The sequence below is a fragment of the Canis aureus genome, chromosome 27 (genome assembly GCF_053574225.1).
Source record: "Canis aureus isolate CA01 chromosome 27, VMU_Caureus_v.1.0, whole genome shotgun sequence".
Lineage (NCBI taxonomy): Eukaryota > Metazoa > Chordata > Mammalia > Carnivora > Canidae > Canis > Canis aureus.
The window spans coordinates 31,340,479-31,357,927 of NC_135637.1; the positions used below are offsets into that span (position 1 = coordinate 31,340,479).

General features: G+C 49.2%; 1 gene segment (V, D, J or C); it reads left to right on the forward strand.

Annotated features, from left to right (window-relative positions):
- Positions 1-9,656: 9,656 nt before the first annotated feature.
- LOC144299100 (immunoglobulin lambda variable 1-40-like) lies at positions 9,657-10,566 on the forward strand. The segment is given in 2 exon segments: positions 9,657-9,806; positions 9,918-10,566. Coding segments are annotated over 2 exon segments (426 nt in total).
- Positions 10,567-17,449: the final 6,883 nt, after the last annotated feature.

The window sequence follows — 17,449 nt, forward strand, 5'->3', positions numbered from 1 at the left end:
TATACGCCAATAAATTAGGCAATCTAGAAGAAATGGACGCATTCCTGGAAAGCCACAAACTACCAAAAGTGGAACAGGAAGAAATAGAATACCTGAACAGGCCAATAACCAGGGAAGAAATTGAAGCAGTCATCAAAAATCTCCCAAGGCAAGAGTCCAGGGCCAGATGGCTTCCCAGGGGAATTCTATCAAACGTTTAAAGAAGAAATCATACATATTCTCCTAAACTGTTTGGAAAGATAGAAAGAGATGGAGTACTTCCAAATTCATTATATGAGGCCAGGATCACCTTAATTCCAAAACCAGACAAAGACCCCACCAAAAAGGAGAATTACAGACCAATATCCCTGATGAACATGGATGCAAAAATTCTCAACAAGATACTAGCTAATAGGATCCAACAGCACATTAAGAAAATTATTCACCATGACCAAGTAGGATTTATCCCTGGGACACAAGGCTGGTTCAACACCCATAAAACAATCAGTGTGATTCATCATATCAGCAATAGCAAAACCCAGAACCATATGATCCTCTCATTAGATGCTGAGAAAGCATTTGACAAAATATAGCATCCATTCCTGATTTAAACTCTTCAGAGTGTAGGGATAGAGGGAATATTCCTCAACATCTTAAAAGCCATCTAGGAAAAGCCCATGGCAAATATCATTCTCAATGGGGAAGCACTGGCAGCCTTTCCCCTAAGATCAGGAACAAGACAGGGATGTCCACTCTCACCACTGCTATTCAACATAGTACTAGAAGTCCTAGCCTCAGCAATCAGACAGCCAAAAGACATTAAAGGCATTCAGAATGGCAAAGAAGAAGTCAAACTCTCCCTCTTCGCTGATGACATGATACAGTACATAGAAAACCCAAAAGCCTCCACCCCAAGATTGCTAGAACTCATACAGCAATTTGGTAGCATGGCAGGATACAAAATCAATGCCCAGAAATCAATGGCATTTCTATACACTAACAATGAGACTGAAGAAAGAGAAATTAAGGAGTCAATCCCATTTACAATTGCAGCCAAAAGCATAAGATACCTAGGAATAAACTTAACCAAAGAGGTAAAAGATCCATACCCTGAAAACTACAGAACACTTCTGAAAGAAATTGAGCACTACACAAAGAGATGGAAAAATACTCCATGCTCATGGATTGGCAGAATGAATATTGTGAAAATGTCAATGTTACCCAGGGCAGTTTACACGTTTAATGCAATCACTATCAAAATACCATGGACTTTCTTCAGAGGGTTACAAAAAAATTTTTTAAGATTTTTGTGGAATCAGCAAAGGCCCCGAATAGCCAGGGGAATTTTAAAAAAGAAAACCATATCTGGGGGCATCACAATGCCAGAATTCAGGTTGTACTACAAAGCTGTGGTCATCAAGACAGTGTGGTACTGGCACAAAAACAGACACATAGATCAATGGAACAGAATCCAGAACCCAGAAATGGACCCTCAAGTTTATGGTCAACAAATATTCAATAAAGGAGGAAAGACTATCCACTGGAGGAAAGACAGTCTCTTCAATAAATGGTGCTGGGAAAATTGGACATCCACATGCATAAGAATGAAACTAGACCACTCTCTTTCACTATACACAAAGATAAACTCAAAATGGATGAAAGATCTAAATGTGGGACAAGAGTTCCTCAAAATCCTAGAGGAGAACACAGGGAACACCCTTTTTGAACTTGGCCACAGTAGCTTCTTGCAAGATACATCCATGAAGGAAAAGAAAGAAAAGCAAAAATGAACTATTGGGCCTTCATCAAGATAAGAAGCTTTTGCACAGCAAAGGATACAGTCAAGAAAACTAAAAGACAACCTACAGAATGGGAGAAGATATTTGCAAATGACATATCAGATAAAGGGCTAGTTTTCAAGATCTATAAAGAACTTCTTAAACTCAACACCAAAGAAACAAACAATCCAATCATGAAATGGGCAAAAGACATGAACAGAAATCTCACAGACGAAGACATAGACTAGGCCAACATGCACATGAGAAAATGCTCTGCATCACTTGCCATCAGGGAAATCCAAATCAAAACCACAATGAGATACCACCTCACACCAGTGAGAATGGGGAACATTAACAAGGCAGGAAACCACAAATGTTGGAGAGAATGTGGAGAAAAGGGAACCCTCTTACACTGTTGGTGGGAATGTGTACTGGTGCAGCCACTCTGGAAAACTGTGTGGAGGTTCCTCAAAGTGTTAAAAATAGACCTGCCCTGTGACCCAGCAATTGCACTGTTGGAGATTTACCCCAAAGATTCAGATGCAATGAAGCGCTAGGACACCTGTACCCAGATGTTTCTAGCAGCAATGTCCACCACAGCTAAACTGTGGAAGGATCCTCGATGTCCATCGAAAGTTGAATGGATAAAGAAGATGTGGTTTATGTATACAATGGAATATTACTCAGCCATTAGAAACGACAAATACCCACCATTTTCTTCAACGTGAATGGAACTGGAGGGTATTATGCTGAGTGAAGTAAGTCAATCGGAGAAGGTCAAACATTGTATGTTCTCATTCTTTGGGGAATATAAATAATAGTGAAAGGGAATATAAAGGAAGAAATGTGTGGGAATATCAGAACGGGAGACCTAACATAAAGACTCCTAACTCTGGGAAACGAACTAGGGGTGGTGGAAGGGAAGGATGGCGGGGGTTGCGGGTGAATGGGTGATGGGCATTGAGGGGTCACGTGACATGATGAGCACTGGGTGTTATTCTGTATGTTGGTAAATTGAACACCAATAAAAAATAAGTTTATTAAAAAATAATAAATAAATAAAACATACAGCTCTACTTAAAAAAAAAGAAAAAAGATAAAGAAAAAAATTAAAAGAAGGGTGGGGGAAGCAAACAGAAATCAAAAAGCAAAACAAAAACAAAACAAAACAAGGGGGAGTATCTTCTGATTCTGTATACTTAAGTCCCTTGACTTCCCCTGTAACTTGTCCGTCTAGTTGGTCTTCTGGGGGAGGGGCCTGTTGTGCTGATTTTCAGGTGTTAGCACTTGGGGTAGCTCCTCTGCCCCCTTCCTGGTGCAGGGCTCAGTGGGTTTTTTTTTTACCCCGTGAGGCCTCAGGAGGAACAACCACAGTGGCGGTGGCCAGCCCTGGAGTCCTGGAGTCAGCTCCCACAGTAACTACAGAGCTCTCTGTCTGCAGGAGCATGGATGCTCCAGGGGCGGGGCCGCTGATCTGCTCAGGTCAGGGCAGGAGCGTCCTTGATGTCCTGGGCCCTCCTGGCCTCTGCCTGTCCAGTGGGGAGGCCAGATCCTGGGCTGTGTACTGGCGCCCAGGGCTCCCGGGCCTGCGCTGTTAGATTTGCGCTCCCGGACGCGCAGCCCCCTCCGCAGAACCACCGCCCAAGCCCCTCCGAGCTGCTTCGGGATCCAGCCTTGCGGGCTGCAGCCCTTAGGGAGCTCAGCGCACTCTCCCTGGGGCGCAGCTGTCTGTTAGTGTCCCAGGGAGCCCAAGGGCATCCCCACCCTCCTGGGGTCCTGCTCCACCTCCCTGCAGGTGCCTTTCCACCCGGGAAGGTTGGTGCAGCTCCTGCTTCTCTGGGACGGGGCTCTCCTGTCCTGGGGACACTTGCCCCGGCCTCAGCCTGGCTCCTCGCGGGGCCCCTCCCCCTTGGATGCCTTTTGTTTCTTTATTTCTTTTTCCCCCGTCTTCCTACCTTGATGGAAGCGTGAACTCTTCTCACTGTAGCATTCCAGCTGGTCTCTCTTTAAATCTCAGGCCGAATTCGTAGATTTTCAGGATGATTTGAAGGTTACCTAGGTAATTTGGTGGGGAGAGGTGATTTGGGGCCCTACTCTTCCGCCGTCTTCCCCCTCCCCTCTTGTTTATGTTTTATTACAGTCTGAGAGTAACCTGAACAGCAGGTAGGCCCTGAAGATCCCGACAGCCTTGCTTCCAAATTCCTTAGAGTCTTATACTGTCCCTGACCTCCACTCGTTAAAAACATAGAATCAGTCACTCTTCACAATCCCAGTGCAGCCTTCTAGCAGCAGGTTCTGTCCCTCTGCTATAATAAAATCATCTTTTCCAAACTTAAATATCTTCAAAAATTCTTTCTTGACCATTGGGATCAACAATCCTCTATCACTCTTTTAAGGGAGGACAGTAGAAGAGACACAGAGTCTATCTGCCTCTGACTGAGGAAAGAGCACGGTTGCTCTTAGAGTGCATTCACATCACTTACTGAATACCTCGTATGTGCCCCACATGAGCCTAGGTATATGGGACAAAGATGGACCTGAAGGAAAGGATCCCCATGATCAGGGAGCTGACCATATATGGGGGAAGAGAGAGGATACAGAAGTTAATCATATCATAAAGGAAAACTGTGTCCCAGGAACATGGGGATGGTTGCTAAGGCAGACTTGCTATTGGAGGGGTTAATACAGAACCCCAAACCTGATGTCCCATAATGACCTTACAGTTCTCCACAGATAGTGTTGGAGCAGGAGGGGGTGTTTGTAGGTAACACCCAGCAGGGGCTGTGGACTCTGTCCCATTCAGACTAGGAGTTCTGGATACGAAATATGGGGACAAAAGTCAAGAGTCCTTGTGACATAGAGGAATCCAGGACTGCGGATGGGAGTTGGAAGGAGAGGAAGGAGTTGGGGGTTTGTGGAACAGTGTGGGGTGGGGTTTCCACTAGCTGGGGCAGTGTGAAGACCAATTTCTGATGTCGGGTGACTTGATGGATGAGAACTGGGTGTCATACAATATGTTGGCAAATCAAACTCCAATAAAAAATAAACAAAAATAAACAAAAAAGGGAGGTTAAAACACAAATACATTTCTGTGAGAACATGTGGAACTCATGATTCTAATGCCCAAAAGATGGAACCCATTCTGAGAGTCAGACCTGGCCATGCCAATGGGGAGGGAACTGGTGAGCCCTGGAAACCAGCTGGGCTCTCAGGGCTTTGGGCCTTGCTGAGGTGTGTGTCCTGTGACCAGAAGGGGGCACTGAGGGACTGCCCTGTGGTCCCTACAGGGCTGCTCAGTGAGGACCCTTCACTCAGGGTGCCTGGGCCTGAGAACTGGGTTATGAGCTCCCTGATGGGGACTCAGCATCTGTGTCCCCTCTGGCCTGGCAGTCTCCCTGGAGACCTGTGTGTGGTCTCAGCAGGTGATTCCCCCCAGGGCTGAAGCCACCTCCATCCTCCTCAGTGTGTGGTGTGAGCAGAGCTCCAGGATCAGGGCCCAGGGAGGGGCTGGGCAGTCAGTGGGTGGAGCCCATGTGCATGGACAGCCCCTCCTGTGGCAGAGGGGAGAGGAGAAGAGGAGGCCTGGGGCAGACCAGCCCACGGAGGGGACCAGGGACTGTGTCACCCTGCCCTGGGATCTTTAATTAATGTTCATTCTACTCTGTCAGTGCACAGGTCAGGACGGACCTCAGGGACACAGAGCCACTGTCAGCCTTCGTCAGCTGGTCTAGCTTAGAGGTTTGAGGAAATTCAGTCTGGCCCCTGATCCATCACCCGTGAATGTGTCTGCAGGTTCTCCATCCCAGCCTGTGCTGACCCAGCTGCCCTCCCTTTCTGCATCCCTGGGAACAACAGCCAGACTCACATGCATCCTGAGCAGCGGCTGCAGCGGTGGCCACACATTGGTTCCAGCAGCCAGGAGGCCTCCTGAGTACCTGCTGATGGTCTACTGAGACTCACCAGGGCCCCGGTGTCGCCAGCCTCTTCTCTGGCTCCAAGGACACCTCGGCCAATGCAGGACTCCTGCTCATCTCTGGGCTGCAGCCTGAGGATGAGGCTGACTGTCACTGTGCTACAGACCATGGCAGTGGGAGCAGCTCCGGATACTCACAGTGTCTCAGATAAGGAGGACATGAGACAAAGACTCCTGGACCCCATATATTCTTTATACGTGCACTGGAGCTACTTTTCTGAGAATCGTACCTAGAGATACATGCAGTGGGTGCATTTATGTAGGAGGTCTGGGTTCCTTCTTCTATTTTTTTGGTTCCTTCTTTTTTAAAAAATATTTCATTTATTGATTTATTCATGAGAGACACAGAGAGGGGCAGAGACATAGGCAGAGGGAGAAGCAGGCTCCCTGCGAGGAACCTGATGCAGGACTCCATCCCTGGACCTGGGATCATAGTCTGAGCCAAAGACAGATGCTCAACCACTGAGGCACACAGGTGCCCAGAAGGTCTTGTTTCAGAAGATGAAAGAGAAAAACTAAGGATATGCCTGCAAAGTGACACCTCATAGGACATCCAAGGAAGACAGGAAGAGATGAGGAATCAGAGCCCAACTGCACACCCCCTTGGGGCTGGAGAAGATGGACAGGGATAAATACTGTGTCTGCAACTGAACCTGCTGCCCAGCAAATATTCATCCACAATCAGTTCTATCATCTCATTCCATAAAGTGTTTCCTTTGTCACTCCTGATGTACCCACAGCTGATACACTGTCTATAACCCTGGTCACAGACAGTCTCCTCTCTCTGAACCAGACACATGTGAATTTGGACCAGATCCTGCAGACTCTCCCTGACAACACCCTCACCCCCTCCCTCCTCGTCCTTCTGCTCCCCTGTCCCTCAGGCTTGTCTCTCCCTCTGGTTCTTCAGGTCTGAGCTCCGTCTCCACCTCAGGATTTCAGAGAAAACCAGAAATGATCTTGCTGAAGTTTCCAGTCCCCAGGGTCCTGGGGAGGATAATGACCAGAAATTGGGGCTGCATGTGAAACCCTACATTCCCCTTCCTGTGTCTGTCACTCGCCAGCACATGGACAGCTCAGCCTCCCACCATTTCTGGGCTCCAATCAGCGCCTGAGGCTGATCAGTACATTGATTCTGGCACCCCAGCCTCAGAGCTGCTCCACCAGAGGTAAGGCCCCTATGGATGTGGGACACACCCTCCCTGTGCTCTCAGGGCTGGGCTGTCACTCCCTGAGTCTCACCAGGGACACCTCCAGCCAGGCTGGACCTCTGCTAAATCATCTGTTCCAAGTCAGGACCAAAGGGTCTGTGACCTCATGGAAATGGTCCCTCATCTCCACCTCTCCACCACTCACAGGTGACCTATGACAGAAACTCTGGGTCCAGGTGGCTTTTGCCAATAGATATTCTTTATGTTGAGTGAAATAAGTCAATCAGAGAAAGACAAACATTATATGGTCTCATTCATTTGGCGAATATAAAAATTAGTGAAAGGTAATAAAGAGAAAGGAGAGAAAATGAGTGAAAATATCAGTGAGAGTGACAAAACATGAGAGACACCTAACTCTGGGAAATGAACAAGGCGTAGTGGAAGGGGAGGTGGGCGGGGGTGGGGGTGATGGGTGACAGGCACTGAGGGGGGCACTTGGTGGGATGAGCACTGGGTGTTATACTATATGTTGGCAAATCGAACTCCAATAAATAACTAAACAAACAAACAAACAAACAAAAAGAGCATTATTCTCCTACTCATGTGTGGCTGAATGAGTAATTGCTCTGTCTTGAACATGCTAGACCCAGGCCCCAGCTGTGCCCACCCCAGATAGGACTTGGACCCAGAATTGCTCATCCTAGAAGCTGGGCTATATTTGCGAATTCCCCATGTAGATGGCTGTGAAGTTCATACTACTGGGTCCTGATGGGGGCTCATGGGCAACACTTCAGGCTTCACTACCTGCATGATCAGACCCATGATATAATCATAAGGTTATAAACAAAAGACAAATGATTTTATAAAATATTTATTGGTGTCTATTCAAATGAAAGCCAAAGTCATTCCATTTTTTAAAACATTTTATTTATTCATGATGCACACAGGGAGAGAGGCAGAGACACAGAGGGTGAAACAGGGTCCCCGCAGGGAGCCTGATGCTGGTCTCGATCCCAGGACCCTGGGATTATGACCTGAGCCAAAGGCAGATGCTCAATTACTCAAGCCACCAGGTGCAACTGCACTGAGGTTTTAACTGCGACTTCCATCGTTATTCTCCATGCAGTCCACACAGATCTGTGAACAATATCCTAGTGATCCACCTACATCTTCACAGTAACATCATCAGTGGAGGGATCCCTGGGTGGCGCAGCGGTTTGGCGCCTGCCTTTGGCCCAGGGCGCGATCCTGGAGACCCGGGATCGAATCCCACGTCGGGCTCCCGGTGCATGGAGCCTGCTTCTCCCTCTGCCTATGTCTCTGCCTCTCTCTCTTTCTCTCTCTGTGACTATCATAGATAAATAAAAATTAAAAAAAAAATAAATATTAAAAAAAAAACATCATCAGTGGAGACTTAATCAGTGTATTTGGGAAGGGTTTCTAAAAAAGAACATTCATCCAGCTTAAGTGCATGGTTGGTCAAGGCGGTGACCAATACGTAATCTCTTCCTCTGGATTCTTGGCAGAAATTCTCCAGCTGTCACATCTTCCTGCTAAAACACCCTGGCACGTCTGCTCCTTGTGCTGTGAGGTCAGTGGCACACAGAACCTCACATGGCAGGGCTCCTGCGGACCTGTGTCCATGTGTGGGGAGGACAGACCCTAGGAGGGTGTCACTGCCCACAGGGTGGGGAGAACTAATGATTTAAACATGTGAAAACAGTGAGAGATGACAGCGATGTTGAGTGTGTAACCTTTCCAGGAATACACACGAGGGCTTCTATCCACAACCTGGAGAATCCACTCCCTCGGTCTTCAGGATTTCAGGAAATTCAGAGAAGGGGAGGGATGCAACCAGGTGGATCTTATATAAGGAAGGTCTCAATATCTTGTGCAGAAAAGGCCACTTGTAAATGGGGACCCTTCACTCCTCTGGATGAGACAGTGATATAAGAGCAGGTGATGGGGATCCCTGGGTGGCGCAGCGGTTTAGCACGTGCCTTTGGCCCAGGGCGCGATCCTGGAGACCCGGGATCAAATCCCATGTTGGGCTCCCGGTGCATGGAGCCTACTTCTCCCTCTGCCTATGTCTCTGCCTCTCTCTCTCTCTGTGTGTGTGTGTGACTATCATAAATAAATGAAAAAAAAATTAAAAAAAAAGAAAAGAGCAGGTGATATACAGACACCACCTCCATTGTAACTGGCCCATGAAAGCCAAGTGAGCTGTGGCAGAAAGACACACAGAGAGAGAGGCAGAGAAATAGGTAGATGGAGCAGCAGGCTCCCTGCAGGGAGCCGGATGTGGGAATTGATCCTAGGACTCCAAGATCATGCCCTGAGACAAAGACTCTTAACCAGTGAGCCACCCAGGCGTTCCTCACACCAAGAAATTAAAGTGAAGCCTAAAATCTATGCTGAAAGGAGGGAGACCACGTGTGTGGACACGTGTCCTGATCATAGGAGGAGAGTGGACAGAGCTCTGGAGACAGGACCTGAGACCCATGGTCAAAAGATCCCCAGGTCATGCAGGGTGAGGTGGTGTCAGAATGCCAGATGGCGATTGAGGCTTATTTCTGAGGGCTCAGGCTTGATCAGAGCTGGGAACACCACCTGGCACTGACTGTGGCCTCTGCTCAGGGCTCACAGCTGGGACCTCCGGAACCACACCCCAGCCCCAAACAGCCCCTCCCCTTCCCAAACCCCTGACATCTTCAGGCAGAGGGACTGACCCAGGGCCAGGGAGAGTCAGAGAGCTAGGGTCTGATTTGCGTGTGAGGGCCCCTCCCTCTCTCAGAGGATGAAGAGGGGAAGGGAGAGATGAGGGGAGGCTCTGCTCAGCTGTGGGACCACAGAAGACAGGATCAAGAATGACCTTCACCGTGGGATGGTCCCCTCTCCTCCTCACCTTCCTTGCTCACTGCACAGGTGACTGGATGTGGGATAGGGGTAGGGGCTCTGGGAGGACATGTGGGGTTCTGCATCCTCCTCTTGTATTCAGGCCCCAGCATCACCCTCTCTGTGTCTTTCCCCTTGCAGGGTCTTGGGCCCAGTCTGTGCTGACTCAGCCGGCCTCAGTGTCCGGGTCTCTGGGCCAGAGAGTCACCATCTCCTGCACTGGAAGCAGCTCCAACATCGATAGAAAATATGTTGGCTGGTACCAACAGCTCCCGGGAACAGGCCCCAGAACCGTCATCTATGATAATAGTAACCGACCCTCGGGGGTCCCTGATCGATTCTCTGGCTCCAAGTCAGGCAGCACAGCCACCCTGACCATCTCTGGGCTCCAGGCTGAGGACGAGGCTGATTATTACTGCTCAACATACGACAGCAGTCTCAGTAGTGGCACAGTGTTCCAGGCCTGTGGGGAAGTGAGACAAAAACCCACTTACCCATCTGCAAAGTGAGTGAGCACCCCAGCAGCTGCCTGCTTAGGCTCCCCCTGGGTTTCTGCTGATTCTTCAGTTGATGCCGTGAGCCCACGTGCATCTTGGGGACCTCCTGGAAATGGCACTTGCTTCATCATCTCTGACCTCAGAGTCACTCAGAGTAGCCCATTGTGCACAGAGGGTGTCAACGGAGAAAGTAAGCTTTGTCCTTGGGATCAGGGACAGGTTCTTTTAGGCTAGTGAACATTCACTTACCATCGTCTGATTTCTCAGTAAAAGAAATATTCTTAGGTCGTGAAGCTGTCATGGTCCTTCAGCCCCATTCCTGTTCTGCTGATGCACATGTCAGCTCTTTTTGCAGCTGGGAACATTGTTGCCTTAGCTTCAACCAGAGGACGAGTTCTCTCACAGGAGTGCTTATTTTGTGATGACTCTTCCCTCCATGTGGGAAGCTCTCAAATCACAGACCCTGTATCCATGCTGTTTACAGCAGACCATGCAGGGTTCTCCACCCAGTCCTTCAGGTCACTGGTGAGTGCTGGGATCACAGTTCTGGATGTTACCTTCAGGACACTGAGGACCCTGAAAGGGACATGTAATCAGCAGGGGGCACTGTGCATCCCCTGGGCCCTGCAAGGGGGCCCCTAACATCAGGGGGAAACCCCATGGCCTCAGAGCTGGGCAGAGGCCTAGCTGTCCTCTGTGCCCCTGGTGAAACCCAGCACCCTGGTGCCCTCAGGGCCTGGCAGAGGCTCCCGGGCAGGGTCCTGAGGGGTTCCCACAGATGCTTCCTCCACCCTTCCTATGTCCACTCTGAGCAGTCCCTGCCTTCAGCATCCTCTGTCCCCTGTTTTTCTGAATAACTGACCAGATGGAGTCTGAGACTGGAAGGGATGACAATTTGCATAAAGTGCACTGTCATTTGCCTGGAGACTACAGGGAGAATTAGACAAACTTAACAGAGCACACCTCCATTCTTGGGACAGGGGATTTGTCAACATGGCCTGGACTCCTCTCCTCCTCATGTTCTTGTCTTTCTGCTCAGGTAGGGACATCATCTGGTTTCTGGGGGGAGTTTCCCCAATATTAACGACCCCTGAAAACTCCCACCAAAAATGCCCCACCTCCTGGGAGTTTGTGTATCTACAGTTTCCCTGTCCCAGCCAGGGCTGGCCCAGCTTCCCCCCACCTCCCTCTGCATCTCCAGGAACAACAGCCAGACTCACATGAACCATGAGCAGTGGCTTCATCGTTGGCGCTGCTACATATACTGGTTCCAACAGAAGCCAGGGAGCACCGCCCCAGTATCTCCTGAGGTTCTACTCAGACTCAGATAAGCACTAGGGCTCAACGACCCCAGCCCTGTTCTGGATCTGAAGACACCTCCGCCGAAGCAGGGCCTCTGCTCATCTCTGGGCTGCAGCGTGAGGACAAGGCTGACTCTTATGGGACAATCTGGCACAGTGGTCCTGGTCACAGAGACACACACAGAGGAGGACATGGGGCAACACCTCAGCCTGCCTATGGCCTTGGACTCCTTCTGTCTCCCAATTTAAGAGAACTTGAATACACACTAATTTTCCTGGAAGTAGATTCTGGATCACAATATCCTTCCTCCTAGCTTTCTATTTACACATTACTGAACACAGAGGACATAAAAGCTGAGAAGAAATAGATACAGAAATATTGTTAGTGATCCAAATTGAAAAATTAGCCTCGGTGTCCATTGAAAGATGAATGGATAAAGAAGCTGTGGTCTATGTATACAATGGAATATTCCTCAGCCATGAGAACTGACAAACACCCACCATTTGCTTCAATGTGGAGGGACCTGGAGGGTATTATGCTGAGTGAAGCAAGTCAACTGGAGAAGGACAAACATCATATGGTCTCATTCATTTGGGGAATATAAAATTATAAAGGGGATTATAGGGGACAGGAGAGAAAATGAGTGGGAAATATCAGAGATGGAGACAGAACATGAGAGACTCCTAACTCTGGGAAACTAACAAGGTGTGGTGAAAAGGGAGGTGGGTGGGTGGTGGAGGTGACTGGGTGATGGGCACTGAGGGGGGCAGTTGATGGGATGAGTACTGGGTGTTATGGTATATGTTGGCAAATCGAACTCCAATAAAAAATATACAAATAAAAGAAAAATTAGATCCTTTTGTTACGGTGGTCCTTTTCTCTTCCCATAGAACATCTGCTTTTATAAATTTAATGTTCAGAACAAAGGGACCATCCCAGCAGTTTGAAAGTCCTACTCATGGTGAACTCTGCCCTTCCAGCTATCAGAGCAGAAACCTCCTCTTCTCTCCCAGGCCTCTGCTCTCAGGAAAGGCCAAGGCTCAGTGCATCCCAGGTATGAGGCACTAGGCTGTGGGGATGCTGGGTGAGAACCAGGCCCAAGAGGAATTCCTGGCCCATAGCTGTGGACTTGACCCTCAGTTGTGACATCAGGGTTGTGGTAAGGAATGGGAGATTTGGGGTCCTGAAATGTTGTAAAAACCCTGAACATTCGGGATCCTTGGGTGGCGCAGCGGTTTGGCGCCTGCCTTTGGCCCAGGGCGCGATCCTGGAGACCCGGGATCGAATCCCACATCAGGCTCCTGTGTCTCTGCCTCTCTCTCTCTCTCTGTGACTATCATAAATAAATAAAAATTAAAAAAAAACCCTGAACATGCTCCATGGTCACTGGCTGAAGTAGTCCTGTGGATGTGTCTTCCTATAGCTGACACTACTCCGAGGACAATGGGCATCCTCGGAGGGCCTGTTCCTGATCCCCCAGTGCCTGCTTGTGGCCTCCTCTCCTCGGGTACCCAGTGGAGCTTTGCAGTAGTCCTGGGAGGAGGAGGATGGCTTGGATGTGTATGGAGGAGGAATCTGAGTATTTGCTCCAAATCCCTTTGCCTGTGAAGCTGTTGTGAAGCCTCAAATGTAGAATTCACCTTTTGTGGAGGGAAGAGCAACAAAATGGGAGTTAATATAGGACAAGCTCTCTGGGAGAAGCCCTGAGTTGTGAGCTAGCACAGCCTTGACTGAGCTTCCAGGCTACAGCCTGACTTTCCTCCATGGACTTTGTCAGCTTGTCCTCCTTGACAAGATACTCACAGGGTCTCAGATAAGGAGGGAGTGAGACAAATCTCTGGACCCAAGGACCTTGTCTCTGAAGCCCCATTCAGGAAGAAACTTATCTGGAGAGACTGAGCAGGGTGGTCTCTGCTGCACGATGATCTATGCTTCCACAGGAAACAGAAACCTTCCAGTAAAACACATAGACTGAGAGAAAATGGAACATTCCAGGAGACACAGACATATAACATAAAAGAGCCCAAGGCACCTCACCACTCAATGTGGAGAAGATGAACAGGAAGAAACACCATGATCCAGCTGAACGTGCAGACTCCAAACATACTTCCACACTCAGTTCTATCATCTCATTCCATGGAGTGTGACCTTGTGTCACTACTGTTATATCCACAGGGGATACACTGACCATAACGCTGGTCACAGACACAGTCTCCTCTCTCTGAACCTTCTCAATGGGAAATTGGACCAGATCCTGCAGGCTCTCCCCAACAACACCCCCTCTCTTCTCTTCTCCCCTCTGTTCCTCTGTCCTTTGGCTTTGGTCTTTCCCTCTGGCTCCTCAGGTCTGAGCTATGTCTCTACATCAGGATTCCAGAGAAAACCAGAAATGATCTTGCTGTAGTTTCTAGTCTCAGGGGTCCAACTCTTGGAGGAGAATGATAAGAAAACGGAGTTGCAAGAAACCCCTCACATTCTCCTTCCTGCTCTAAGAACTAGGCTCCATTTTTTTACCCAGCACTCCTCGTCAGTTTTAATATTTTTAGATGTTTCTTTATTTTTATTTAGAGAGAGAGCATGCAGTGGGGAGCTGCGGGTGGGCAGAGGAGGAGGGAAGGAGGCTCAAGCGGACTCTGGGCTCAGTGCAGAGCTCTGTGCAGGGCTTGAGCTCACTATCCTGGGATTAGGACATCAGCATAAACAAGAGTTGATTCTCAACGACCTGCACCTCCTAGATGCACCCCCTACTCCATTCTATGTAATATGAAAGTAAAATTATTACATTTCCTGAAAAGTATGTGTTTATCTACTTTTAGGTATTTGCACGTGGGATGTAATGATTTTTACCTACTTCAGAATTATCTGATGCCCTCACTCATGGGGAATCCTGGAGGAATCCATAGACAAAGGCTTGCCTGCATATTTTAAGATAAGTCATTATTTTTCTTATGCTCCAAGTTTACATTCTGAAGAATTCTGTGGACAGTAGATCCACCACAGAAACATTTTCTACCATAGAAATCATCCCAGGCTGTAGCTTTTTTTCACACACACAGACACAAAACTCTCAGCAGTATGTTTTCTCACTCCTGGTAGACACCAGGGGAACTCAGAGGACTTTGGATGAGGCTGAGTTGTGGGGTAAGAAGGAGGAGGCTGGGTCTCACCCCTGCCCTGTGCTCCACAACACCCGGAAACCCTAGAGATGTAGGTGCAGTGTCTGCAGAGATAAGGAATGGACAGATTTCTTGTCAATCAACAGGTCCTAGACTCCTGATTCAGTGGATTTTTAACACATTTGCTCTCACCGCAGTCCTCTTGGCTAACAATCTTTTCAGGGCAGCCTGCGGCTCAGCGATTTAGTGCCACCTTCAGCCCAGGGTGGGACCCTAGAGTCCCGGGATCCAGTCAGGCTCCCTGCATGGAGCCTGCTTCTCTCTCTCTCTCTCTCTCTCTCTCTCTCTCTCATAAATAACGTCTTTTTAAAAAATAATCTTTTCAGATAAAAAATCTTTGAGATGCTTACCTCTCAATGTAAGTTCAAGAACTTGGATATTTAGAAGAACATTTCCATGGAGAACCATCCCTCAGCATGTTTCAAAGTCATTAGAGGGAGAAGGGTCCCATAGCCTCATTCTTCATCTTGCTTTCCCCCCCCACACACACACAGAGTTCTTTACTCTGCCTGAGTGAATAGCATCCTGGATGCTGCAGTTTCCAGGCTTCTCAATCCCCCCAGAGTCCTTAGGCAGCCATTCTCAGAGTCTCAATCTCTGGGAGGCAGAAGCTTCTTCAACAGGAAACACGGGTGACATCTAGTGTGACTGGGGTCCTGTCACCAGGGCAGCCTGGATGTGCACAGAGCCCGTTCCTGTGGGGTGAGGCTGATGCTCAGGATACCCAGGGGGAGTCTCCGTCCCCATGAGCAGCTCAGTCTCTGAGCATCTCTTGGCACAGTCAGTGTCTAAGGCTGATCATTCCATTGATTATTGGACCTCAGCCTCAGGGCTGCTCCCACGGAACACCAGGCCCCTGGGGGCATGGGACACCCCTCCCTGTGCTGTCTGCCTGGGCTGTCACTCCCTCAGTCACCCAACTGTCACCTCCAACCAGGCTGCACTCTGATGGAAAGTCTTGTGACCCATCCCAGGGCCACAGGTCCTGTGAGCTCAGGGGCAACATTCCCCTCAACACCAACTCTCCTCCAATCACATGTAGGAAGATTGACAGAATCTTCTGGGTCTAGAGGGCCTTGGGCAGGAGAAACCCATGGCTGTAGTCATTGGGAGTTCTTGACTAATGTTCTATCCTGAACATGCTGGACACAAGTTGCAGAGACTCGAGCTGTGCTCAACCCAGAGAGTGGTCTGTCTCCAAATCCCTTTAACCAAGAAGCTGTGTCTCTTTGGTAATTTTGTCCCCATGTCCTCAGTGCTCTGCAGAACTCAGGGGAAGACAACTCTGGAAATCAGAGAAACCTCATGAGAGGAAAGTCCCAGCATCCTGCATAGCAGGGGCCTTGTGTCCATGGGGATGTGTCACTGCTCTGGAATGGATCCTGAACTCTAAGAGGAATTTGTATAAGAGATACCACCTTCACCCTGACCAGGAATGGTCAAGGGAGCTGTGGACAAACTCTCTCTGAAGATTTCGAGTGGAACAACAGTGAGCTCTGAAGTAATGTGAGCTGGCATATGGGGACTGGCCAGGCCCGACTGCAGGGAACAGTGGGCAAAGAGTTGGGGAAGCAGGAGATGTGGGCCCTGGTCACCTTGTTGCACAGAGGTGCCTCTGCGTCTGGACACCAGGAGGTGTTCTGGTTCCATTTCTGAAGAGGCAGGGTGATCAGATTTGGGACCTGCCACCTGGCACTGCTTGTGCCCTCTGCTCAGAGATCACAGCTGGGACCTCCCCGCCCCTGGTCTTACACAGCCCCTCCCTTGCCCATGCCCCTGTCATCTCAGGCAGAGGGACCTGACCCAAGGCCAGGTGGGTGTCAAAAGCAGGTTTTCATTTGCATGGATGGGCCCTCCCTCCCAGAGAGGATGAAGAGGGGAAGAGAGAGATGAGAGGAGGCTCTGCTCAGCTGTGGGACCACTGAAAGCAGGATCAGGGATGACCTCCACCATGGCCTGGTCCCCTCTCCTCCTCACCCTCCTCTCTCACTGCACAGGTGACTGGATGTGGGAACGGGGGAAGGGACCCTGGGAGGACATGTGGAGTTCTGCTTCCTCCTCTTGTCTCCAGACTCCAACATAATCCTCCCTGTGTCTCTCCCTGTTGCAGGGTCCTGGGCCCAGGCTGTGCTGACTCAGCCGCCCTCAGTGTCTGCTGTCCTGGGACAGAGGGTCACCATCTCCTGCACTGGAAGCAGCACCAACATTGGCAGTGGTTATGATGTACAATGGTACCAGCAGCTCCCAGGAAAGTCCCCTAAAATTATCATCTATGGTAATAGCAATCGACCCTCGGGGGTCCCGGATCGCTTCTCTGGCTCCAAGTCAGGCAGCACAGCCTCTCTGACCATCACTGGGCTCCAGGCTGAGGACGAAGCTGATTATTACTGCCAGTCCTCTGATGACAACCTCGATGATCACACAGTGCTCTGGGCCTGGGAGGAAGTGAGACACAAACTTGTTTTACCCCCAGAAATAAGTTTTGTTTTGTAGTACGCACTGTTTGGCCAAGTCAGCTTCCTCCTTTGTTTGGTGTAAACTGCAGTCTGTGGTCAACTTGGTGGAACTTTTGCTCCAAAATTATCCTGATTCTCTTCAATTCAGCGCCTGCACCCTGTCCTTGGCTCAAACACATTCTATGGTTTTCTCGTATTGAGGAGCAATTCCTTGTTTTCAGGAGCATGATGCTCTGTTCACG